This window comes from Microcaecilia unicolor, chromosome 10 (assembly GCF_901765095.1).
Source record: "Microcaecilia unicolor chromosome 10, aMicUni1.1, whole genome shotgun sequence".
NCBI lineage: Eukaryota > Metazoa > Chordata > Amphibia > Gymnophiona > Siphonopidae > Microcaecilia > Microcaecilia unicolor.
The window spans coordinates 83,326,281-83,351,547 of record NC_044040.1 but is presented as its reverse complement, the minus strand read 5'-3'; the positions used below and the strand labels follow the sequence as shown (position 1 = coordinate 83,351,547).

Genomic DNA, 25,267 nt, shown 5'->3' with positions numbered 1-25,267 from the left:
CTAAGCTGATGTCCCTAAGGTGGTGTTGGGTCAGGAAAAAAATGTCAGATGTTTATATTTCTTCCAAGTTTTTCAATTTAGGCCAATTTTGAATTTAGAAATTGTCCTGCAGGTTGACTTAGATTTCAGAATCAGGCCTGATCCTGGAAACAGTTTTCCATTTAGACTTATCAAAGTTAAATATAGTTAAACAATAAAACTTTTTTTGAGTACATTATTTAGTATGTAAAGCTAAAACCAAGATTCCATATCATCATGCTGATCAATCCATAGACTGGTGGGTTGTGTCCACCTACCAGCAGGTGGAGATAGAGAGCAATCCTTTTGCCTCCCTATATGTGGTCATGTGCTGCCGGAAACTCCTCAGTATGTTCTCTATCTCAGCAGGTGGTGGTCACACACAGCAGCAGCTCTGGCTAGGCCTCCAAGCCTAATTTTTAGGTTTTGTTGAGTGCCTGGGGTTGAGGGCTCTTCTTGAGCAAGTGCAAACCTGGTGGCGCCAGGTCCCTCCTTTTCTCCCCCCTCCCGCTGGCTCCGTTAAAAAAAAAAAAAAAATTTGGACGTCCTTAAGGGCGTTTATTTCGACGTTTATTTAAACGTTTATTGCAGCTACTCAGTGGGACACCAGGTCGTTACAGCTCGGAGCGAGAAGCAGGTAATTTTTACCTTTTTATAGCGGGCAGGGGGTTCCCCGATTGATCTCCGCGTGGCCTATGGCGTCGGAGGGCGAGGGCGCGAAGAATCGCTCCCCGGACCGCGTGTGCGCTCCTAGCGGGGATGCGGGGGTATTAAAGTCTGATTCGCCCTTGTTGGGTGTCAGTTTGGAGGCCGGTCAGTGTCCCGGGTCTTCCTCCGGCGCGGCGGTTTTTCCCGCCATAAACGCCCATCCCCCACTGCTCGCCTCCGCCATCTTGGCCGGCCACTCTGCTTGGACGGCTTCTTCTTGGGCCACCCTTGAGCTGGGAGACGTTCATGCCATGGCCGCCCTTGATTTGGGCGATGGCAAAAAGGCGGCTAAAGTTAAGCGCCGTTCTTCCCGCGCGGCTCCTTCGTGGAGTGTCACGCCGGACGCCATCTTGGATGCGCAGCATGTTGCTCCCCCGCTCTTGCGAGCGCCAGTTGAGGGTGCGTCTAGGGCTGTGGCCCAGGCTGCTGAAATACACAGTCTGGGGGGTTTCTCCCCCGAGTTTATTTTGCTGCTGCATCAGGCCTTCTTTATGCAAAACGCTGCCCCTTCTCCCTTGTCCGATAACGGGGTTGAAGCCCCCGGAAGTAAACGCCCTCGGGTGGATTCCCAGGCCTTAGAGGACGCTATTTCCTCTGATGTAGATGAGGGCAGCGTATCTGAGTTCTCCCAACGGTCCTTTGGGGATTCCTTGGAGGAGACGGATTCCCGCTCGGATGGAGCGGATGACCCCTCTGCAGCGCGGATCTTTTGCTCAGAGGATTTGCCCAACCTGTTACTGCAGGCCATGAGCATTTTGAAGATTTCCTCGCCAAAGGACGTCTCTCCCTCAGCCCCTGTTGGCTCTGCCATTATGCTGGGGACAAAGCGCCCGCCTAGAACCTTCCACGTGCATGATGCCATGCACACCTTAATTTCAGATCAATGGGATGTCCCGGAAGCGAGCCTCAAAGTGGCTAGGGCTATGTCCCGCCTCTATCCTTTGCCTGAAAGTGAACGCGAGGCCTTTATTTGGCCTACCGTGGAATCTTTAATCACTGCGGTGACTAAGAAAACGGCGTTGCTGGTGGAAGGTGGCACGGCCCTAAAGGACGCCCAAGACAGAAGATTGGAAGCGGCTTTAAGGTCGTCCTTCGAGGCGGCTGCCTTAAGTTTGCAGGCCTCAGTTTGCGGCTCCTATGTGGCCAGGGCGTGCCTGACTATGGTGCAGCGGGCTTCCCCCTTGGATCATTCCTTGAGGGCTGATTGGCCGGCCCTGGAATCGGGCTTAGCCTATTTGGCAGACTTGCTGTATGTTGTCTTGAGAGCCTCGGCTAAAGGTATGGCTCAGACAGTCTCTGCGCGGCGCTGGCTTTGGCTGAAACATTGGTCTGCGGACCACGCCTCTAAGTCCCGCCTGGCTAAGTTGCCTTTTAAAGGCAAGCTGCTCTTTGGGGTCGAGCTGGACAAAATCGTGACCGATCTCGGCACGTCTAAGGGCAAGAGGTTACCAGAGGTCAGGGCTCGGGCCAGTGCTCGTCCCGGTATCTCCAGAGGACGGTTTCAGGAAGCCCGTCGGTACCGCCCGGGCAAGTCGGGCTCCTCTGCCCCCTCTTCCTTCAAAAGGAACTTCTCCCCCAAGCAGCATTCCTTTCGCAGAGACCGCCGTCCCGGAGGTACGCCCTCCGGTCCTCCCCCAGGGTCTCGTACCCAATGACGGGGTCCTGGTCCATGGCCCAGTGCAGATTGGAGGACGCCTGTCCTCGTTTCTAGGCGAGTGGACCAAAGTAACTTCAGACGCTTGGGTGCTGGAAGTCATCAGAGACGGCTACAAGCTAGAGTTCTGCCGACCCTTAAGAGACGGGTTTGTACTCTCTGCCTGCAAGTCTCCGGTCAAAGCTGTGGCAGTGCAGCAGACCTTGGACAACCTGATCCGCCTGGGTGCGGTCATTCCGGTGCCAGAAAATCAGCTTGGCAAGGGACGTTACTCCATTTACTTTGTGGTACCAAAGAAAGGAGGTTCTGTCCGGCCTATCCTCGACCTCAAAGGGATCAATCGGGCCTTGAAAGTGCGGCACTTTCGCATGGAGACTCTCCGCTCTGTTATAGCGGCAGTGAAGGCAGGAGAGTTCTTGGCTTCCTTGGACATCAAGGAAGCGTACCTGCATATTCCCATCTGGCCTCCTCATCAACGCTTTCTGCGTTTTGCAGTCCTGGGCCGACACTTCCAGTTCAGAGCCCTCCCTTTCGGGTTGGCTACTGCTCCGCGGACCTTCTCCAAAGTAATGGTGGTCATCGCGGCCTTCCTGCGAAAGGAAGGAGTACAAGTCCATCCTTATCTGGACGACTGGTTGATCCGAGCCCCCTCTTATGCAGAGTGCGGCAAAGCTGTGGACCGGGTGGTTGCTCTTTTGAGCTCCCTGGGGTGGATCATCAACTGGGAGAAGAGCCAGCTGCGCCCGACTCAGTCCCTGGAGTATCTGGGAGTTCGATTCGACACCCAAGTGGGCAGAGTGTTCCTGCCAAGCTTCAGGCTCAGGTGGACCAGTTCCTAGTAGCCTAAGGGCTTGGGACTATGTGCAGCTGTTGGGCTCTATGACGGCCACGATGGAAGTAGTGCCCTGGGCCAGGGCTCATATGAGACCACTACAACACTCTCTGCTGCAGCGCTGGACTCCGATGTCAGAGGATTATGCTGTGCGCCTTCCCTTGGACCCAGCAGTGCGCAAGGCGCTGAGCTGGTGGATGCAGACAGACAAGTTGTCTGCAGGAATGCCTCTGGTGACCCCGGAGTGGATTGTCGTCACGACGGACGCCTCTTTGTCGGGCTGGGGAGCCCACTGCTTGGGAAGGACAGCGCAGGGGCTCTGGTCTCCTGCAGAGGCAAAGTGGTCTATCAACCTCCTGGAACTCAGAGCCATTCAGTTGGCGCTTTTGGAGTTCATCCCGGTACTGGCGTTGAAGCCAGTACGGGTCCTGTCGGACAATGCCACGGCTGTGGCCTATGTCAACCGCCAGGGAGGTACCAAGAGCGCCCCTCTAGCCAAGGAGGCCATGAATCTATGCCAGTGGGCGGAAGCGAACCTGGAACAGCTGTCAGCGGCCCACATTGCCGGAGTCATGAATGTCAAGGCGGGCTTTCTCAGTCACCATACCTTGGAGCCTGGAGAGTGGCAGCTATCTGCTCAGGCGTTCTGGACATCACGAAGCGCTGGGGCCAGCCGAGCCTAGATCTGATGGTGTCATCGGCCAATTGCCAAGTGCCGCGCTTTTTCAGCAGAGGACGGGACCCTCGATCCCTGGGAGTAGATGCTCTTCTCCAACAGTGGCCGACACAAGAGCTTCTCTATGTGTTCCCGCCCTGGCCCATGTTGGGCAGGGTGCTAGACCGGGTGGCAAAGCATCCGGGCCGGATAATCCTGGTGGGTTCGGACTGGCCCAGACGTCCCTGGTATGCGGACTTGATCAGGCTCTCAGTGGACGATCCTCTGCGGCTGCCAGTGGAGCAGGGCCTGTTACATCAGGGTCCCGTGGTGATGGAGGATCCCTCCCCCTTTGGTCTTACGGCCTGGCTATTGAGCGGCAGCGTCTGAGAAAGAAGGGCTTCTCAGACAAGGTCATCGCCACTATGCTGAGAGCGAGGAAGCGCTCTACTTCTACTGCTTATGCCAGGGTTTGGCGTACCTTTGCAGCGTGGTGTGAAGCAGGCTCACTTTCTCCCTTCACTGCTCCAATTTCTTCAGTGTTGGCGTTCCTGCAAGAAGGTCTGGAGAAAGGCCTGTCGCTCAGTTCCCTTAAAGTCCAGGTAGCGGCTCTGGCTTGCTTCAGGGACCGCCTGAAGGGTGCTTCCCTGGCTTTGCAGCCAGATGTGGTGCGCTTTCTCAAGGGAGTTAATCACCTGCGCCCTCCTCTGCACTCAGTGGTGCCTGCGTGGAATCTCAACCTGGTGCTAAGAGCCTTGCAGAAGCCGCCTTTTGAACCCTTGTCGAGGGCATCTCTGAAAGACCTGACGTTGAAAGCAGTCTTTTTGGTGGCTATCACTTCAGCCAGAAGAGTTTCCGAGCTCCAGGCGCTCTCATGTAGAGAGCCTTTTCTGCAGTTCACTGAGGCAGGAGTGACTATTCGCACAGTGCCTTCCTTCCTGCCCAAGATTGTTTCTCACTTCCATGTGAATCAGCAGCTCTGTCTCCCTTCCTTTCGTAGGGAGGACTACCCAGAGGAATACTCTGCTCTCAAATATCTGGATGTGAGACGTGTCATCATCAGGTACTTGGAAGTGACCAATGATTTCCGGAAATCGGATCAACTGTTTGTCCTGTTTGCAGGTCCTCGTAAGGGTCTGCAGGCTGCTAAGCCTACAGTGGCAAGATGGGTCAAGGAAGCCATTGCAGCGGCTTATGTGGCCGCGGGGAAGGTGCCGCCTATCCAGCTGAAGGCTCACTCCACTAGAGCTCAAGCGGCCTCGATGGCAGAGGCCGGGTCCGTCTCCTTGGAAGAGATTTGCAAGGCGGCAACTTGGGCATCAGCCCATACCTTCTCCAGGCATTACCGCTTGACTGTGGCTGCTCAGGCGGAGGCCCAGTTTGGAGCTTCAGTGTTGCGGTCAGAGATTTCAATGTCCCGCCCTGGGTGAGTACTGCTTCGGTACATCCCACCAGTCTATGGATTGATCAGCATGATGATATGGAAGGTAAAATTATGTATCATACCTGATAATTTTCTTTCCATTAATCATAGCTGATCAATCCATAGCCCCTCCCAGATATCTGTACTGTTTATATTCTGGTTGCATTTCAGGTTCAAGTTTAGTCTTCAGTTCCTGTTCAGGAGGACTTCGTGTTCAAGTTTTTCAATGAATTCTTCAAGAGTTGAGACGAATTTGTGTTACAGTGAGCTGCTGCATTCCTCTCCCCTCCGTTTTACGGGGCTGGATTGAGACTTAAATTCTGCCGGCGCTCCCTCCCGCTTCGTGCGGCAATAGGGCAGCTTTGTACCCCTCCCGCTTCGGCGGTGTTAGGGTCAGTCAGCTCCTCCCGCGGTTGCGGTTGCAGGATAAGCCAGATCCCCCCGCATCGGCGGGTGGGGTGGCCCTCCCCCGCTCCGCGGGGATGAGCTGGACGGATTCCCCTCCCCCACTTGTGTGGGGATGAGCTGGGTTAATTCCCCTCCCCCGTTTCGGCGGTGGTGAGCTGGGCAGAGTGTCCCTTTGTGGGTGTAATTCTCTAAGTGCTGAGTCCTGCGGATGGAGCTTGGATATCGACATACTGAGGAGTTTCCAGCAGCACATGACCACATATAGGGAGGCAAAAGGATTGCTCTCTATCTCCACCTGCTGGTAGATGGACACAACCCACCAGTCTATGGATTGATCAGCTATGATTAATGGAAAGAAAATTATCAGGTATGATACATAATTTTACCTTGATTTTTCTTAATTTATAGCACTGAATTTATTTTTTTGTGCTTTTAATTTCAGATGTTCTCAAAAGTCACAGTGAAGCTTGCCAAGAAAATAAAGAATTGCAGCCATACATGCCTATTCCACATGTGCGAGATTCCTTAATAAAGCCTCAAGACAGGTATGCTAAGCATCAATATTCTGATGGAAAGTACTATGTTTTCTAAGTTAATACCTGAATATAACAATACAATATTTGCAAAACTATGCTTATTGATTAGCTAAACTTTTTCCACTTCTCCAGTGGTCAGTCTGTTTAGCATAGTCACGTACTAGATATCGCTTGTTTGAATCTTTGTGTGTATTACTGAACAAACTATATAAGTTTGTGCTTAGTATGTAGTTGAGGTTCTTTCAGCATTTTGAGGTAATGGTGTTCTATCTTTGTAAATTCTTACTACAAGTGTACTATGCAGAAATCATACTGATATAAATTGGAACAGTTTCCATCTGAACATAATTAGGTGCTTTTTACAGATGAGAATTTGACTGACTAGTTTGTGTGATCAGACATCCCCCCTCTTCTGAAATGTACAACACAGGAATTATATCCACAGAAGAGACAAATTTTGAATTTTCTCATCTCGGATTCATCCAAGGTTTCAACATCAATTTTGAGAAGTGCCTTAAACAGTGTATCCAGTGTTTTCCTGGAATAATCTTTTCAAAGATGATATATTGTAAGTTGGAGTTGTTAAATATGGACTCTATGCTGATCTTCCTTGCAAATAATAAAATAGCCAGATTGTATAGGAGCAAACACCAAGGCTGTAAAAGATTGAAGCTAGTGACAGTGTCTGAATTGCAATAATACAAGACATACTTTTGTGTGGATCTTTTTTATTTTAGGGAGAAAATGAAGGTGATATGGGATAGAGCAGTTGACTTCCTTGCATCAAATGAATCACGAGTTTGCACAGAGGCTCGAAAGATAGGTGGTGGTGATTTTCTGGTTTGGAGATGGATGCAGCCGTCAGCAGCATGTGATAAAATTTCATTGATACCATCTAAAGTATGGCAAGGCCAAGGTATAAACTGAAAAGAATGTAAATGTTATATTTATTTAAATAGGCTTTAATAGTATATCTTAATACTTGCATTTACATTTTTTATTGGATATTGACATCTTTCTGTAGAACCTTCATGCTCTAATGGAAATTCTCTAATTTGTTTTGAGTCAAACATTTTAACAAAGAAAATGATACCTGATAAAGATCATATGGCCAATCCACTCTGTCTGCGCTTGTTTAAATGCTGCACATTTGCCATTTACAAACTCAATCCCCCAGTGTTGCATATTGGGCTCATCTGTAAGCATGACCATGCAGCACAAAGCCCATTTTCCAAGATCAGGGCTATTACACTGTGGTCTTCTAGGATTGCCAGCAAATCTATGAATATTTGAGATTCTTTGTAGAAAAGTGTCTTTAAATTTATGGTTAATTCAGAACAAAGTATTGTAGTTGCATGTCAGTCCACTTGTGTGTGTATATATAGCAATAAGTGTAAACAAACAAGCTGTAGGTGATGACCTTTTTATTGGATTAACGTTTATAGATTTATCGCTATTGTTGAGTTATGAATTAATGTGCACTTTTCTGACCACTGTGAAGAAACAATACTGGGTTTAAATGTTACAAAGAATGATGCAAGCAACTCTCAAAGATCCCTCAGGAATATACAAGAATGAAAAATCTTATTACATTTTCAAAGCTGCTACAGTAAAAATAAATAAATACTATAAAATAAAATGTAGAGATTTTTCTGTTAGTATCTTCTACATGCTACCAAAAAATCACAAACCTGAGAAACCTAGCAGACCAATTATAATCTAGTATTGACGTACTTGTTATGATTCTGTTTAACTCTGCTAGTCAGATGGGAATGCCTGGAACTGTTCCTGATTGGCCCATCTGGGCTGAGCTGACATCAGTCTAATCTACTTAAGCTTACCCTTCCCTACAACCCTTGCTTTGGCGTTGCCCTTTGTTTTTTGCTGAAGCCTTACCTTGCGCTGTTTGAGCTTTTTCTCTGTGTGTTGTGGAGTTCTTCTCCTTCCTTGCTGTAGCCCTCTGTTGCTCCATCTCAGTGTGCTTGCTGCTTCCAGCATGTGTCTGATTACCCCTCTTCCCTCACCTGTGATTTCCTCTGTTTGACTGTGGTGCTTTGTGGTAAGCTTGTTTATCATTCTGTTCCAGGTTGTTTTGTTTCCCTTGGAGTTTTTAAATCAATGCCAAATTGTCTTTTAGCTGCAGGCCCGGGACTTTCCCTGCTTTCGGGATCTGCCCTGGCCTGGTCCTCCCCTTTATGGGAAAAGAGGGACCCTCTACTGGATAATTTGGCAGAGTTCTTGAAACAATTTCGGCTTATCTTTGAAGGACCCGGAAAGGCCTCCTCGGCGGCAACTCAATTTCTGAACCTGCATCAGGGTCGGCTTTACCTGGGCGAGTATGCCATTCAATTCCGGACCCTGGCAGCGGAACTGGGATGGGACAATCGGAGCCTTACTGCTGTATTCTGGCATGGGGTATCTTCTACCATCAAAGATGAACTGACGGGTCGGGAGCTGCCCTCCAACCTGGATTTTATTTATTTTAGTTACATTTGTACCCCGCGCTTTCCCACTCATGGCAGGCTCAATGCGGCTTACATGAGGCAACGGAGGGTTCCTCAGTTCCCCAGGACCAAAGTCCACCATCCTAACCACTAGGCCACTCCTCCACTCATCATCTACCAACACTTGCCTACCTCCGATCCGACGAAGAAGGGCAACAACCCCCGAAAGCCAATCAAGAAATGCATCAAGCCATGCCCAACAAAAAAGGTATCATCTTATTTTCTTTTCCATGTTCTATTTTGTTTTATTTCTATTAAGAAACTGATGACCTCATTCGTCTCTGCACCCAGGTGGACATTCGTTTTAGAGAGCGTGCCTGTGAGTGTCGTGCCAGTCAGCATTTTTTTTTGGGGGGGGGGGGGGGGGGGCTGACTTGAAGATACCACATAAGGGCCCTTAACCCCAGTCTCTGGTGTTGTGAGATTTGGCCAGAACCTATGCAGGTTAACCGCGTGTTTACTTCAGCTACTAGCTCCGAGGGGCTTTGCCTTTATTGTGGAGTCAAGGGGCACTTTGTCTGTGCTTGCCCGAACAGGACGAAATCGGGAAACCAGCAGCCCTGATCCTGGCCAGGGAGACGGTATTGAGGCCGAAGTCTATTCCTCCCAGGACACAAGTTATGGTTCCAGTTTTGTTGGCAGTCAGGGGAACCCCTTGTCTTGAATCTTTAGTCGACTCTGGTGCAGGGGGCAACTTCATCAGCGAGGATCTGGTGCGGAGTCATCAAATTCCTACCAAAGGGTTGCTCATCCCATCTCCGTCTCAGCATTTTTTTTTTGGGGGGGGGGGGGGGGGGGCTGACTTGAAGATACCACATAAGGGCCCTTAACCCCAGTCTCTGGTGTTGTGAGATTTGGCCAGAACCTATGCAGGTTAACCGCGTGTTTACTTCAGCTACTAGCTCCGAGGGGCTTTGCCTTTATTGTGGAGTCAAGGGGCACTTTGTCTGTGCTTGCCCGAACAGGACGAAATCGGGAAACCAGCAGCCCTGATCCTGGCCAGGGAGACGGTATTGAGGCCGAAGTCTATTCCTCCCAGGACACAAGTTATGGTTCCAGTTTTGTTGGCAGTCAGGGGAACCCCTTGTCTTGAATCTTTAGTCGACTCTGGTGCAGGGGGCAACTTCATCAGCGAGGATCTGGTGCGGAGTCATCAAATTCCTACCAAAGGGTTGCTCATCCCATCTCCGTCTCAGCGGCATTGGAACTGGTTCAAGGAGTTTTACACGCCAGGACCGTGCTAAGGAAATTATCTCCTTTTACGTACTTCCATCTGCCAGTGAGTCTATCATTCTAGGATTACCCTAGCTTTGCTTGCGTAACCCCCGTATCGACTGGGACCAGGGTCAGTTGGCAGCTTGGAGACCAGCCTGCCATAAAGCCTGTCTGGAGAAGGTCTCTCCGGTACCAGCGTTGCTGCTGCTGGTCCAAGCAAATTTTATGTTACCAGCCAGGTATATGCCCTTCAAAGATGTTTTTTCTAAACAACGAGCAAAAACTTTACCTCCTCATCGTCCGTATGATTGCGCCATCTAACTGTTATTGGGAGCTGAACCCCCTCATGGTCGAGTGAACCCTCTATCTCGTCCTGAAACTGAAGCCATGACCCAGTATAAACAAGGCAATCTTGCTTGAGGGTTCATTCGTCCCTCAAAATCGCCAGCGGGTGCTGGTTTTTTCTTTGTGGAGAAGAAAGATGGTGGGCTGCGCCCATGTATTGACTGTAGAGGGCTCAATGCTATTACCCGGAAGGACAAAAATATCCTTTACCCCTGATTTCGGAGATGTTCGACCGTTTTCAAGGAGCCCAGATATTCACCAAACTAGATCTCAGAGGGGCTTACAACCTTGTTCAGATCCGAGAGGGTGATGAATGGAAGATCGCATTCAATACCCGCGATGGGCACTACAAATATTTGGTGATGCCCTTTGGCCTGGCTAATGCCCCTGCGGTCTTCCAGTCCTTCATGAACGACATCTTCAGAGACCTGTATAAGTTCGTAATGGTTTATCTAGATATCCTTATTTTCTCTAGATCAGAGGAGGATCGTTATGAACATGTGAGGACTGTCTTGCAACGGTTGAGAGAGAACCAATTATATGTGAAATCGGAAAAATGTGAATTTCATCGGTCCGCGCTGCCTTTCCTGGAATACATTATTTCGAACAAAGGACTATGGATCCCAGCAAGTTGACTGCAATCCTGCAGTGGCAGCAGCCCACCAGGCGTAAGGCTCTTAAGCGCTTCCTGGGATTTGCAAATTATTATAGGCAGTTCATTGACAATTACTCGTCACTGACTGCTCCTCTTACTGCCTTGACCAAGAAGAATGCTGATGCCCATAACTGGTCCCCAGAGACTGTTGAAGCATTTAAGAACCTTAAACGGGCTTTTGTCGAGGCGCCAGTGTTACGACATCCTAACCCGACAGGAAATTTTTTTGTGGAAGTGGATGCATCGTCGGTTGGCACAGGAGCCATTTTGTCACAAATCTACCCTAGTGGGAAACTTCTCCCCTGTGCCTTCTTCTCTAAGAAATATACACCCGCAGAGAAGAATTATGCCATAGGTGACCAGGAACTCTTGGCCATCAAACTGGCCCTTGAGGAATGGCGATACCTTCTGGAAGGGGCGCGGGAACCCTTCACCATATTCACAGATCACAAGAACTTGATTTACTTGCGTGAAGCGAAGAGATTGAATCCCTGACAAGCCCGTTGGGCATTATTTTTCTCCCGCTTTCATTTCACGTTGACTTACCGTCCGGCAGAGAATTATACCAAGGCAGATGCTGTATCAAGATCTATGGAGTCCGACCTCGAAGAGGAGCCCTTGCAACATGTCATTGAACCTGCCACTATTACTCCCACTATGATGCTTGTGGTACCCACAGGTATGACTTTTGTGCCACCTCGATTGAGGGAAAGAATACTTTGATGACGGCATATTTCTGGAATAGCCGGACATCCTGGTATCCTGGGAACTAAGTGGTTCATCACACACAAGTATTGGTGGCCTACAGTCGACCATGATGTGCGAGAGTTTGTGGCCGCTTGTCTGGAGTGCGCTCAGCATAAGCCCGACCGTCAGAAACCCCAGAGTCTTTTACTGCCACTACCTGTGCCTAAGAAACCATGGAACCATATTGCCATGGATTTTATTACGGATCTTCCTGAATCGGAAGGACACACAGTCATATGGGTTGTAGTGGACTGGTTCTCCAAAATGGCACACTTTGTACCCATGTCTAACCTTCCTTCAGCTGTGAAGTTGTCACAATTCTTCATCACGTCTATTTTTCGTCTCCACGGCCTTCCGGAATCAATCACATCTGATTGCGGAGTGCAGTTTGTCTCTTAAGTTTTGGTGAGCATTGAATCGGGCCCTTAATGTGAAGCTAAACTTCTCTGGATATCACCCACAGTCCAACGGTCAAATGGAACGCATCAATCAATGTGTGAAGCAATTTCTGAGGATGTATGTTACTGATCATCAGAATAACTGGAGTCTGTTGCTTCCTTGGGCAGAGTTTGCCCATAATTATCGAGTGAGCTCGGCTACAGGGCCTCCCCATTTTACATAGTGTATGGAAGACATCCCCGTATACCATTTCCTTTGAAAACTAATTAAGATGTTCCAGCAGCTGCCAAGGCCGTGACTTCTCTCCAGTCCATCTGGTCTTCGGTCCAGAAGGCACTTCAGTTAAACTCTGCTCACAAGAAACGACAAGCCGATAAGCATCGGCGATTGGAGCCCCGCTTTCAGCCGGGTGACATGGTGCGGTTGTCTACTCGCAATCTTCGACTGAAGACCCCTTCTTCTCACTTTGCGCCACGATTTGTGGGACCTTATCCCATTTTGAGACAAGTTAACCCCGTATGCTATCAACTTAAATTACCACCCACTCTACAGGTACACAACACATTCCATGTGTCTTTACTCAAACCTGTGATTCTGAGAGGGGATTCCTTGCCCATCTCACCTGCTAATCCTGCTTTGTCAGCCTCCCAGGGGGAATATGAAGTCCGGGATATTCTTGATACTCGGCGCCTCAGGGGACACATTCAATATCTCATTGCTTGGAAAGAATATGGACCAGCGGAGAACTCCTGGGAGGATGCTACTCATGTGCATGCCCTAGTATTGGTCAGATGTTTTCACCACCTCTTTCCTCATAAACCAAACCCCGGTCCTGAGGTAGAGGAGTCCCTTGAAGGGGGGGGGGGGGGGGGGGAGGGGTGATGTTATGATTCTGTTTAACTCTGCTAGTCAGACGGGGGAATGCCTGGAACCGTTCCTGATTGGCCCATCTGGGCTGAGCTGACGTCAGTCTGATCTACTTAAGCTTACCCTTCCCTACAACCCTTGCTTTGGCGTTGCCCTTTGTTTTTTGCTGAAGCCTTACCTTGCGCTGTTTGAGCTTTTGCTCTGTGTGTTGTGGCGTTTGTTTTCTCCTTCCTTGCTGTAGCCCTCTGTTGCTCTGTCTCAGGGGCAGATGCACTAAGGTCCTCGGAAGAGTCGTTCCCTTACCGATTCCATAGCGAATCGGTAGGGAACGGCCATGCATCAAGGAAAGGGAATGCAAATGAGCTGCTTGTTGTAGCTTACTTGCATTCTCTATTCCCTCGGAAGCCAGTCGGCCGGTCGAGCATGCGCAGAGCAGCCAAGCATTATGCTGGCTGCTCTGCGCATGCCAAGCACGTCCTTTATGGACGTCCTTCACTAAAAAAAAAACAATAAAACCTCGTGCCTCAAAGCTGATCTCTCTCCTCTTTCCCTGAGCTGGCAAGACAAGGAGGAGTGACCCAGCTTCCACCCCTATGCCTGGGGAAGAGGGACCAGCTGTGTACCAAGAGGTGGTGGAAGGAGCCGTGGCTAATAAGAAGATGAACCCGACCCTCTCGCGAGTCGCCCACGCTGGAACAGCAGTGCAGGACCAGACACAGGCTGCCTCACTCAAAAAAAACAACAAAACAAGGACATCCCTGATGGGATTTTTTTTCCCTTGCAGATTTTTTGATAGGCGTCCTTCTTACGATTATGCCCCTCCTCCTCCAGGTCTCTCTCAGCCAATCACAGACTGTCCTGACCAGCTGGTTGGCTGCCCAAAAATGATGTGTAGACCACCAGTTGGCTATCCATTGTCTTGTAGTGGCCAGCCCAGGCAAATAACATTTTATGGCTATTTACCCTAAAAGCAGGTTTTTAAAAAATCTATTTAGTTTACAGCACAGAACACTGACACATATTTGAGATGGAAAATCCAAAACTCATTACACTTCAAGATAATTTGCTGTGCTTTTCTCTTCGTAGCTTTCCATCTGGATGGAAGAAATTCACCGCCAAACAGCTTGACACCATGCCTAAAGATTCGCAATATGTTTGACCCTGTTATGTAAGTAACTCAGAGTTCTAGTAATATTGATCATAGAGGAAAAACGGTTATTTTTTGGATATGAATGCTTTTTATTAGCACATCAAATAAAGCCAAACAAACCTAGATGTTTTCTTGAACCAGGGCCATTTAAAAGTTATCAGAACAGACCCAGAAAAGCTTTTTGGTTTATCAGTTCAGAATAAGAGTTAAATTAATATACTTCAGTCATTGGCTCCAGAATGAATTTGAATGTGTGCACAATATTTCTGTCTCAGAGGATTTATAATTTGTGTTTGACAATACAAATAAAATAAGCATTTTAAGTTTATTATCAAGTATATAATTTATTTCATGAATGCTTCATTTTACTTAAGACTAACTGATATATTGGTTTGCTCACCCCACTTTACAAATGATCATCATTCTAATCGAGTATAATACAGTTCTTATATTCTGCAAATAAACCTTGGCAGTTCTAATGCAGATTATGTAAGGAAAGCCAGACATACTTGGGAAAATACATAAAAAGCCTAGTCTCAATCCAAGATAGCACCTAGTGAAGCTTGAACGCTCTGAGCTCCGGAGAGATTTCGAAGAAGCTGAACGTTATGGAGTTTCCACGTACTCAGGATGGGGAAACGACAAGGGAAAACCGGGGCACTTAATTCCTCAACCCTGGTGAAAACCCCTCCTATGCGGCAGGCAACTTTGGAAGCTTTCGGGGTGAGAACGTCTGAGGAGCCGGAGGCTCGCTTCGATGGGTTCCGCACTGTTGAGTGCGGACCATAGCGTGGAGGGAGCGTCGTTGAGCCCTCCTGTACAGCTCCCCCGCGACCCAGAAGAGATTCAACGTCGATGGAGCCACAACCAGCGGAGGTATCGGAAGGGCCGGCGCTGGCTGAGGGAGGAGGTCCTTGAGACGCCCTGACTCCGAGAGAATTGACACCAAAAGGGACAGGAATGCTACTCCCCTCTTCTCCTCGTGATTTGCATTCCAGTGGAAACGGAGGTTTGGTGAAACCAGCTGTGGTGACAATGGAGTCATTGTGGAATGCAGGTTTCAATCCACTTTCATTACTATTTCAAACTCCTTTAAAGGAGAAGTAAAGGGAATGAAACAGACTATTCAAAATCTGTCTGAAAATACTCAAGAGCAAGCAAGTCAAATAACGGTATAATGTAGCAGCAATGCTTATAAAAGAAAAGGATATTCACGTTTGTAAACTTGAATTCTCCGAGAACAAGCAGGCTGATATTCTCATGTGGGTGACGTCAAGTCGGCCCGGAGGATTTTCAAACAAAAATCGCCAACAGTCTCTTCTAGAGCGTTCCCACCGCGCATGCGCGCGCACGATTTCCTGCCCGTCGCGCGGACACGCTCCTCAGTTCTCTTTTTTCTGCGTCTGAGGTGACACGGAGTTCCTTTTTGGGTGCTTCGCGTTTCCTTTGTTTCGGAGAAAAGTTCTCTTCATTTTCGAAAGTGTTTTCTGTTCCTTACTTCTTTTAAAACTTTTTTTTTTTAAAAAAACCTTTACTTCTTCAGTTTTTTCCCCCATTTATAAGTTTTCTTTCTTTTTCATCTTGACCGTGTTAGGTCGCTCGGTCGGGTTTTTTTCTCCCTTGTTTGTCAATTTTTCTGACAAAATCGTGTCTTTTAATTTAGTGGACAAAGTTTTTCCCGCCATGTCATCGAAGACGCCCAGCGGCTTCAAGCCATGCGCCCGCTGCAACCGGACCATCTCGGGCACTGATCCGCACTCCTGGTGCCTTCAGTGCCTCGGGCCTGACCATCTTCCTGAGAAATGTAAGTTATGTCTTAAAATGAAAAGACGTACTCAAATCTCCAGGGAGGCCCAGAGAAAAACCCTTTTTGGGTCCGGTGCGTCGGCGGCGTCGGTACTGGAGGCATCTGTACCGTGGACGTCGAGGGCAGCGCTGGCATCGGGAGACCAGGTGAAGGCTGCTCAAAGACCGATGCACGCTAGGAGCAGTGATGCATCGAGCGGGTCTCCAACCACTTCGGCGCCTCCTGCTTTGCAGGCCCACCGGGACCGACCTGTGTCGGACCCGGCCCCGAGGAAGCGTGTGGATTTCACGACTTCCTCTCCGGTACCGAGGAGTCTCGATGACGGGCGTCGGGCGAAGGCCAGGAAGCACCGTCATCGTTCTCCTTCTTGACACGGTACCGCGAGCTCCGGGTCATCGAAGCATTCGGTACCCGAGAAGCGTCGATGCCGAGAGGATTGCTCTCCCTCTGTTATAGAGGTATCGACGTGCAGGTCACCTAGCAGCCCGGTACCGGCTCCCCAACTTCTGCAGATTCTGCCTCTGAAGTCCACACCGGCACCGCAGCCTTCCCCGACAGCTTCTATAGATGAGCGCATCAAGGCTATTTTTCCTGATTTCATGGAAGCAGTGCTGCAACATTTGCGCCCAGCACCGGAGGTACCGGTACCGATGGTGCCGGAGGCTCCTGCGGCATCGGGCCTTCGCCGGTGGTGAGGTCTCCTTCTCTGGTACTGCTTTCGGGGTCAGCAGCCTCCCGGGTCGACTCTCCATTGCCTTCAATGGAGGAAGCTTCACCGGAGTCTCCTGGGGAGTCGACTTCTCAACACCGTCATCAAGCTCACCGCTCCTTCATGTCGAGACGGGCTCGGATCCGGGCTGCTCTGTCTGAGTTGCTAGCCCCATCCGATGATGGCTCATCTGATGAAGATGGGGGTCATGGAGTTCTCTGCCAAGGATTCTCTAGGTCTTGCATCTTATTCGACCCCCTCACCTTAGAGACAGCTCTCCCCTCCGGAGAGCTTGTCTTTTTCATCTTTTGTGTGGGAAATGTCTGAGGCTATTCCCTTCCCTGTGGAGACTGTGGATGAGCCCAGGGCCAAGATGCTCGAGGTCCTGGATTATCCATCTCCACCTAAGTCTTCTACCACAGCTCCTTTTCATGATACACTCAGAGAAGTGCTGATGAGGAACTGGGAGAAGCCTCTTTCTTGTCCAACTATTCCCAAAAAGGCTGAATCCCAGTATTGGATCCACGGGGAACCCAGTTTCATCCGGCCTCAGTTGCCTCATGACTCTGCGGTGGTGGATTCCGCTCTCAGAAGAGCTAAGAGTTCTAGGAACTTTGCCTCAGCGCCCCCGGGGCGGGAACATAGAACCTTAGATTCTTTTGGGAGAAAGGCGTATCAGGCTAGCATGCTCGCTTCCAAAATTCAGTCCTACCAGCTCTTCACGAGCATTCATTTGCGGGGCTCAGTGCGGCAGCTTGAGAGCTTGGTTGATGCACTCCCACCGGAGCAGGCCGAGCCTTTTCGCAAGTGGTCAGGCAGCAGAAGGCGTATCGCAAGTTCCTGTCCAGGGGCATTTACGATACTTGCAATGTGACATCCAGATTTTCTGCTAAGGGTATAGTGATGCGCAGACTCTCATGGCTGCGTGCCTCTAACCTGGAGGAACGAACTCAGCAGAAAATTGCGGATATCCCTTGCCAGGGGATCATCTTTTCGTTGAGAAGGTTGAAGAGTTGATTGATCATCTCTATCAGCATGATAACGCTATGGACTCTCTCTCTCCCGCCGGGCGCCTTCTGCATCTGCTTCCTCATCTAGGAAGTATTTTAAAGGGAAGAGAAGTGCTCCTTACGCCTCTAGGGACCGTGAGTGCACTCCTACTTCTTGACAGCTGGTTCAGGCTCTGCCACAGCATGCTCGTTCTCGTCCACAGCGTGCGCCTAAACAGGCCCCTGCAGCTCCCCAGCAAAAAGCAGGGACGGGTTTTTGACTGGCTCCAGTTGAGCATAGCCACCATAAATGTGTCCGTGCCGGACAATCTGCCTGTTGGGGGAGGTTAAAATTTTTTCACCAAAGGTGGCCTCTGATAACCTCCGACCGGTGGGTTCTTCAAATAGTCCGGTTAGGATACACCCTCAATCTGGAAACCAAGCTTACAAATTGCCCACCAGGAGCTCAGTCCTTCAGTTCCCAACACAAGCAGGTACTTGCAGAGGAAAATCTCCGCCCTTCTCAGCGCCAATGCGGTCGAGCCCGTTCCACCAGGGCAAGAAGGGCTGGGATTCTGTTCCAGGTACTTCCTTGTGGAAAAGAAGACGGGGGATGCGTCCCATCCTAGACCTAAGGGGCCTGAGCAAATATCTGGTTCGAGAAAAGTTCAGGATGCTTTCCCTGGACACCCTTCTTCCCATGATTCAGGAAAACGATTGGCTATGCTCTCTGGACTTAAAGGATGCTTATACCCACATCTCGATACTTCCAGCTCACAGGAAGTATCTGCGATTTTGGCTGGGAACGCAGCATTTTCAGTACTGTGTGTGCTGCCTTTTGGCTTGGTGTGTCCGCCCAGGGTATTTACCAAGTGCCTGGCAGTTGTTGCAGCGTCTCTATGCAGACTGGGAGTGCATGTGTTCCCTTATCTCGACGATTGGCTGGTGGAGAGCACCTCCCAGGAAGAAGCTTTGCAGTCCATGCGGATGACTATTGAAGTGCTGGAGCTACTAGGGTTGGTCATCAATTACCCAAAGTCCCATCTCCACCCGGTTCAAAAATTGGAATTCATAGGGGCTCTGTTGTGCACGAAGACAGCTTGTGCTTATCTTCCCGAGCCAAGAGCAGACAACCTTCTGTCTCTGGTCTCCAAGGTTCAAGCGTCTCAACAGAACACAGCTCAGCAGATGTCGAGACTTCTGGGGCACAAGGCTTCCACAGTTCATGTAACTCCCATGGCACGTCTTCACATGAGATCAGCTCAGTGGACCCTAGCTTCCCAGTGGTATCAAGCTACAAGGGATCTAGAGGATGTTATCCAGTTGTCCACCGACTTTCAGAATTCCCTTCAGTGGTGGACAGTTCGATCCAATCTGGTTTTGGGACGCCCATTTCAAATTCCTCAGCCACAAAAAGTGCTGACAACGGATGTATCCCTCCTAGGGTGGGGAGCGCATGTGGCTTCATACTCAAGGAGCTTGGTCTCTTCAGGAAAAGCGTCTTCAGATCAACCTCCTGGAGTTGCGAGCGATCTGGAACGCTCTAAAGGCTTTCAGAGATCGGCTATCCAACCAAATTATTCTGATTCAAACAGACAATCAGGTTGCGATGTACTACACAAACAAGCAAGGGGGCACCGGATCTCGCCCTCTGTGTCAGGAAGCTATGCAGATGTGGCTTTGGGCTCGCCAACACGGCATGTTTCTCCAAGCCGTTTATCTGGCCGGCATAAATAACAGTCTGGCCGACAGGTTGAGCAGGATAATGCAACCTCACGAGTGGTCACTGAGCATGGCTGTCGCCAGAAAGATCTTCCGAGCGTGGGGCACCCCCTTGGTGGATCTTTTTGCCACTCAATTCAATCACAAGGTCCCTCAGTTCTGTTCCAGACTACAGGCCCACGGAAAGCTAGCGTCTGATGTCTTTCTCCTTCATTGGGGAACAGGCATTCTGTACTCGTATCCTCCCATACCTCTGGTGTGGAAGACTTTGCTGAAACTCAAGCAAGACCGTGGAACCATGATTCTGATTGCGCCTTACTGGCCGCGTCAGATCTGGTTCCCTCTTCTTCTGGAGTTGTCCTCCAAAGAACTGTGGAGATTGGAGTATTTTCCAACCCTCATTACTCAGAACGAGGGGGCGCTTCTGCATCTCAACCTCCAGTCTCTGGCTCTCACGGCCTGGATCTTGAGAGCTTAGAATTCGCCTCCCTGGGACTTTCTGAGGGTGTCTCTCGAGTCTTGTGGTGTCTCTCGAGTCTTGCTTGCTTCCAGGAAAGATTCCACTAAAAGATGTTACTCTTTTAAATGGAAGAGGTTTGCCATCTGGTGTGACAGCAAGGCCCTAGATCCTCGCTCTTGTCCTACACAGACCCTGCTTGAATACCTTCTGCACTTGTCTGAGTCTGGTCTCAAGACCAACTCTGTAAGGGTTCACCTTAGTGCAATCAGTGCATACCATTACCGTGTGGAAGGTAAGCCGATCTCAGGACAGCCTTTAGTTGTTCGCTTCATGAGAGGTTTGCTTTTGTCAAAGCCCCCTGTCAAGCCTCCTACAGTGTCATGGGATCTCAATGTCGTTCTCACCCAGCTGATGAAACCTCCTTTTGAGCCACTGAATTCCTGCCATCTGAAGTACTTGACCTGGAAGGTCATTTTCTTGGTGGCAGTTACTTCAGCTCGTAGGGTCAGTGAGCTTCAGGCTCTAGTGGTTCATGCGCCTTATCTTAAATTTCATCATAACAGAGTAGTCCTCCGCACGCACCCTAAGTTCTTGCCAAAGGTGGTGTCGGGAGTTCCATCTTAACCAGTCAATTGTCTTGCCAACATTTTTCCCCGCCCTCATACAAGTCCTGGCAAAGCAAGCTGCACACTTTGGACTGCAAAAGAACATTGGCCTTTTACGTGGAGCGGACAAGCCCCCACAGACAGTCCGCCCAGTTGTTTATTTCTTTTAATCCCAACAAGAGGGGAGTTGCTGTCGGGAAACGCACCATATCTAATTGGCTAGCAGATTGCATTTCCTTCACTTAGATTGTAAGCTCTTTGAGCAGGGACTGTCTTTCTTCTATGTTTGTACAGCGCTGCGTATGCCTTGTAGCGCTATAGAAATGCTAAATAGTAGTAGTAGTAGTAGTAGTAATTTCCTTCACTTACGCCCAAGCTGGGCTGGCTTTAGAGAGCCATGTCACGGCTCATAATGTTAGAGCCATGGCTGCGTCAGTGGCTCATCTCAGGTCAGCCACTATTGAAGAGATCTGCAAGGCTCCGACATGGTCATCGTCCACACATTCACATCTCACTACTGCTTTCAGCAGGATAGCCGACGCGACAGTCGGTTTGGGCAGTCGGTGCTGCAGAATCTGTTTAGAATCCAACTCCAACCCTCCTAGGCCCATTTTTATTCTGTTCCAGGCTGCACTTTCAGTTAGATGTTTCTTGTTTCAGGTCAATTTTTGTTCTCCGAGGACAAGCAGGCTGCTTGTTCTCACTGATGGGTGACGTCTACGGCAGCCCCTTCCAATCGGAAACTTCACTAGCAAAGGCCTTTGCTAGCCCTCGCGCGCCGATGCGCACAGCGCATGCGCGGCCGTCTTCCCGCCCGAACCGGCTCGTGTTCATCAGTCTTCTTTTGTCCGCGCTCGGGACGGTCGTGTTTTGCCGCCGTTTCGTGCCCCTCAAGTTGACCTTGCGCGTCTTCGCGATTTTCGCTAAAACAAAAAAAAAAAAAAAAGGAGACCGATCCGGTCTTTTCCCCTTTCCCGTGTTTCCAGCTTTTTCCCCACGTAAGTTTCCTTTCGCTTTTGGTCATAGCGAATTTTGATTTAGCCGGCGTGATTTTTCAGCCAATGTCATCGAAGTCTTCCAGCGGCTTCAAGAAGTGCACTCAGTGCACCCGGGTAATCTCGCTCACTGATAGTAATGCTTCGTGTCTGGGGGCTGGGCACCGCCCGCAGGCCTGCAGTCTTTGTGCTCTTTTGAAAAGGAGGACTCAGGTAGCGAGATTGGCCCAGTGCAACGCGTTGTTCTCGGGCTCTTCGACGACAACAGCACGGGACGCATCGAGTGCATCGACGTCGACAGCATTGAAGTCTTCGACCTCGGCATCGACTGCATCGAGGCTTCTACCTCCTGCATCGTCGGTACCGAGACATCGAAAGGCTGCGTCGACGTCGGTGGTACCGGGACCTCCGCTATTGCTGCTGTCGTCAGACAGTGGTGCTTCGTCTGGAGTGCAGGTGAGGGCTGTCCATTCCCCTGCTGGTGGCGGTGAGCCTTCGGGTGGGTCTCCCCCTGCCCTGAGGGCTCCTGCGGTACAACCCCCCCAAGATCTACCTTCGGCCTCAGCCCCAAGGAAGCGACGGTTGGATTCTACGTCCTCCTCGTCGGTACCGGGAAGCTCCAGTGACATGCTTCGCTTGAAGAAGTCAAAGAAGCATCGTCACCGGTCTACTTCCCGTCTCGGTACCGAGAGCTCTGGGTTGCCGAGGCAGTCGGCACCCAGTAGGCATCGGCACCGGGAGGACCGCTCACCCTCTGTTTAGGAGGTGTCGATGCGCTCCCCCTTGGTCAGCCCGGAACCGCCTCCACGCCCGGAACAGACTCTGACCTCGACACCTGCATCGGCTTCTCAGTCTTTCTCCACAGCCGCTCTGCACAAGAGTCTCCGGGCCGTTCTTCCAGAGATTCTGGGAGAGCTGTTGCGCACTTCTCTTCCAGTACCGGGGGTGCTTGCGCCACCGGTACCGTCGAGTGAGGCGACGGCTGGCCCTTTGTCCAAGGTGAGGTCTCTGGTATTGGTACCGGCTACGGCGGAGGGAGCTTTGCCGGTGCTGGCAAGGGAGTCCACCTCTCGACGCTCCTACCGTGGCCGTGTTTCCACGGAGTCGAGTCGGGCACGGCTTCAGACGCAGGTTCGTGAACTTGTGTCTGATACCGATGGTGAGGCCTCGTGGGAGGAGGAGGAGGACATCAGATATTTCTCTGACGAGGAGTCTGATGGCCTTCCTTCTGATTCCACTCCCTCCCCTGAAAGGCAGCTTTCTCCTCCCGAGAGTCTGTTTTTCGCGGCCTGTGTCCAGGAGATGTCTACGGCCATCCCCTTCCCGGTGGTTGTGGAGGATGAGCCCAGGGCTGAAATGTTTGAGCTCTTGGACTATCCTTCTCCACCTAAGGAAGCGTCCACAGTACCCATGCATCATGTCCTAAAAAAGACATTGCTGGCGAACTGGACCAAGCCACTAACTAATCCCCACATTCCCAAGAAGATCGAGTCCCAGTATCGGAATCATGGGGACCCAGAGCTGATGCGCACTCAGTTGCCTCACGACTCTGGTGTGGTGGATCTGGCCCTAAAGAAGGCTAAGAGTTCTAGAGAGCATGCTTCGGCGCCCCCGGGCAAAGACTCTAGAACCTTAAACTCCTTTGGGAGGAAGGCCTATCATTCCTCTATGCTCATGGCCAAGATTCAGTCCTACCAGCTCTACACGAGCATCCATATGCGGAACAATGTGCGGCAGTTGGCGGGCTTGGTGGACAAGCTCCCTCCTGAGCAAGCCAAGCCGTTTCAGGAGGTGGTCAGGCAGCTGAAGGCGTGCAGAAAATTCCTGGCCAGAGGGGGTATATGATACCTTTGATGTTGCGTCCAGGGCCGCTGCTCAAGGTGTGATGATGCGCAGACTCTCATGGCTGCGTGCCTCCGACCTGGAGAATAGGATCCAGCAGCGGATTGTGGACTCCCCTTGCTGAACGGACAACATTTTTGGAGAAAAAGTCGAACAGGTGGTAGAACAGCTCCACCAGTGGGATACCGCTTTCGACAAATTCTCCCGCCGGCAGCCTTCAGCATCTACCTTCTCGGGTAGACGTTTTTATGGGGGAAGGAGGGCTGTTCCCTACTCTTCTGGTAAGCGTAGGTACAATCCTCCCTCTCGACAGCCTGCGGCCCAGGCTAAGCCCCAGCGCACGCGCTCTCGTAAGCAGCGTGCGCCTCAGCAAGGCCCCACGGCTCCCCAGCAAAAGCAGGGGACGAGCTTTTGACTGGCTCCAGCAGAGCATAGCCGACATCAACGTGTCCGTGCCGGGTGATCTGCCGGTCGGGGGGAGGTTGAAAGTTTTTCACCAAAGGTGGCCTCTTATAACCTCCGACCAGTGGGTTCTTCAAATAGTCCGGCAAGGATACACCCTCAATTTGGCCTCGAAGCCTCCAAATTGCCCACCGGGAGCTCAGTCCTACAGCTTCCAGCACAAGCAGGTACTTGCAGAGGAACTCTCCGCCCTTCTCAGCGCCAATGCGGTCGAGCCCGTGCCATCCGGGCAAGAAGGGCTGGGATTCTATTCCAGGTACTTCCTTGTGGAAAAGAAAACAGGGGGGATGAGTCCCATCCTAGACCTAAGGGCCCTGAACAAGTATCTGGTCAAGGAAAAGTTCAGGATGCTTTCCCTGGGCACCCTTCTTCCCATGATTCAGGAAAACGATTAGCTATGCTCTCTGGACTTGAAGGACGCCTACACGCACATCCCGATATTGCCAGCTCACAGGCAGTATCTGCGATTTCAGCTGGGCACACGTCACTTCCAGTACTGTGTGCTACCCTTTGGGCTCGCCTCTGTGCCCAGGGTGTTCACGAAGTGCCTGGCTGTAGTAGCAGCAGCGCTTCGCAGGCTGGGAGTGCACGTGTTCCCTTATCTCGACGATTGGCTGGTGAAGAACACTTCCGAGGCAGGAGCTCTACAGTCCATGCAGACGACTATTCGCCTCCTGGAGCTACTGGGGTTTGTGATAAATTACCCAAAGTCCCATCTTCTCCCAGTACAGAGACTCGAATTCATAGGAGCTCTGCTGGATTCTCGGATGGCTCGTGCCTATCTTCCGGAGACAAGGGCCAACAACCTGGTGTCCCTCGTCTCCCGGGTACGAGCGTCCCAGCAGATCACAGCTCGGCAGATGTTGAGATTGCTTGGCCACATGGCCTCCACAGTTCATGTGACTCCCATGGCTCGTCTTCACATGTGATCTGCTCAATGGACCCTAGCTTCCCAGTGGTTTCAGGCTGCTGGGTATCTAGAGGATGTGATCCACCTGTCCACGAGTTTTCTCAAATCCCTGTACTGGTGGACGATTTGGTTCAATTTGACTCTGGGACGTCCTTTCCAAATTCCTCAGCCACAAAAAGTGCTGACTACGGATGCGTCTCTCCTGGGGTGGGGAGCTCATGTCGATGGGCTTCACACCCAGGGAAGCTGGTCCCTCCAGGAACAAGGTCTACAGATCAATCTCCTGGAGTTGCGAGCGGTCTGGAACGCTCTGAAGGCTTTCAGAGATCGGCTGTCCCATCAAATTATCCAAATTCAGACAGACAACCAGGTTGCCATGTATTACATCAACAAGCAGGGGGGCACCGGATCTTGCCCCCTGTATCAGGAAGCCGTCAGCATGTGGCGCTGGGCTCGCCGTTACGGCATGTTGCTCCAAGCCACATATTTGGCAGGCGTAAACAGTCTGGCCGACAGGTTGAGCAGGATTATGCAACCTCACGAGTGGTCGCTCAACTCCGGAGTAGTGCTTTGGATCTTCCAGGTGTGGGGCACCCCCTTGGTAGATCTCTTCGCATCTCGAGCCAACCACAAGGTCCCTCAGTTCTGTT

At 50.6% G+C, this 25,267-nt stretch overlaps 1 protein-coding gene and 1 long non-coding RNA gene across 2 annotated transcripts in view; both read left to right on the top strand.

Annotated features, from left to right (window-relative positions):
- The window catches only part of LEMD3 (LEM domain containing 3), a 372,137-nt gene that overhangs the window by 283,869 nt on the left and 63,001 nt on the right, over positions 1–25,267 (top strand). The window contains 3 exon segments of the mRNA XM_030216941.1: positions 6,141–6,243; positions 6,972–7,150; positions 14,053–14,134. Of these exon segments, the coding sequence (XP_030072801.1) occupies positions 6,141–6,243; positions 6,972–7,150; positions 14,053–14,134 (364 nt within the window).
- Positions 15,791–21,539, top strand: LOC115479163. Its single transcript, XR_003943622.1, has 3 exons — positions 15,791–15,801; positions 20,369–20,370; positions 21,435–21,539. It is a non-coding gene; the product is annotated as an uncharacterized LOC115479163 (long non-coding RNA).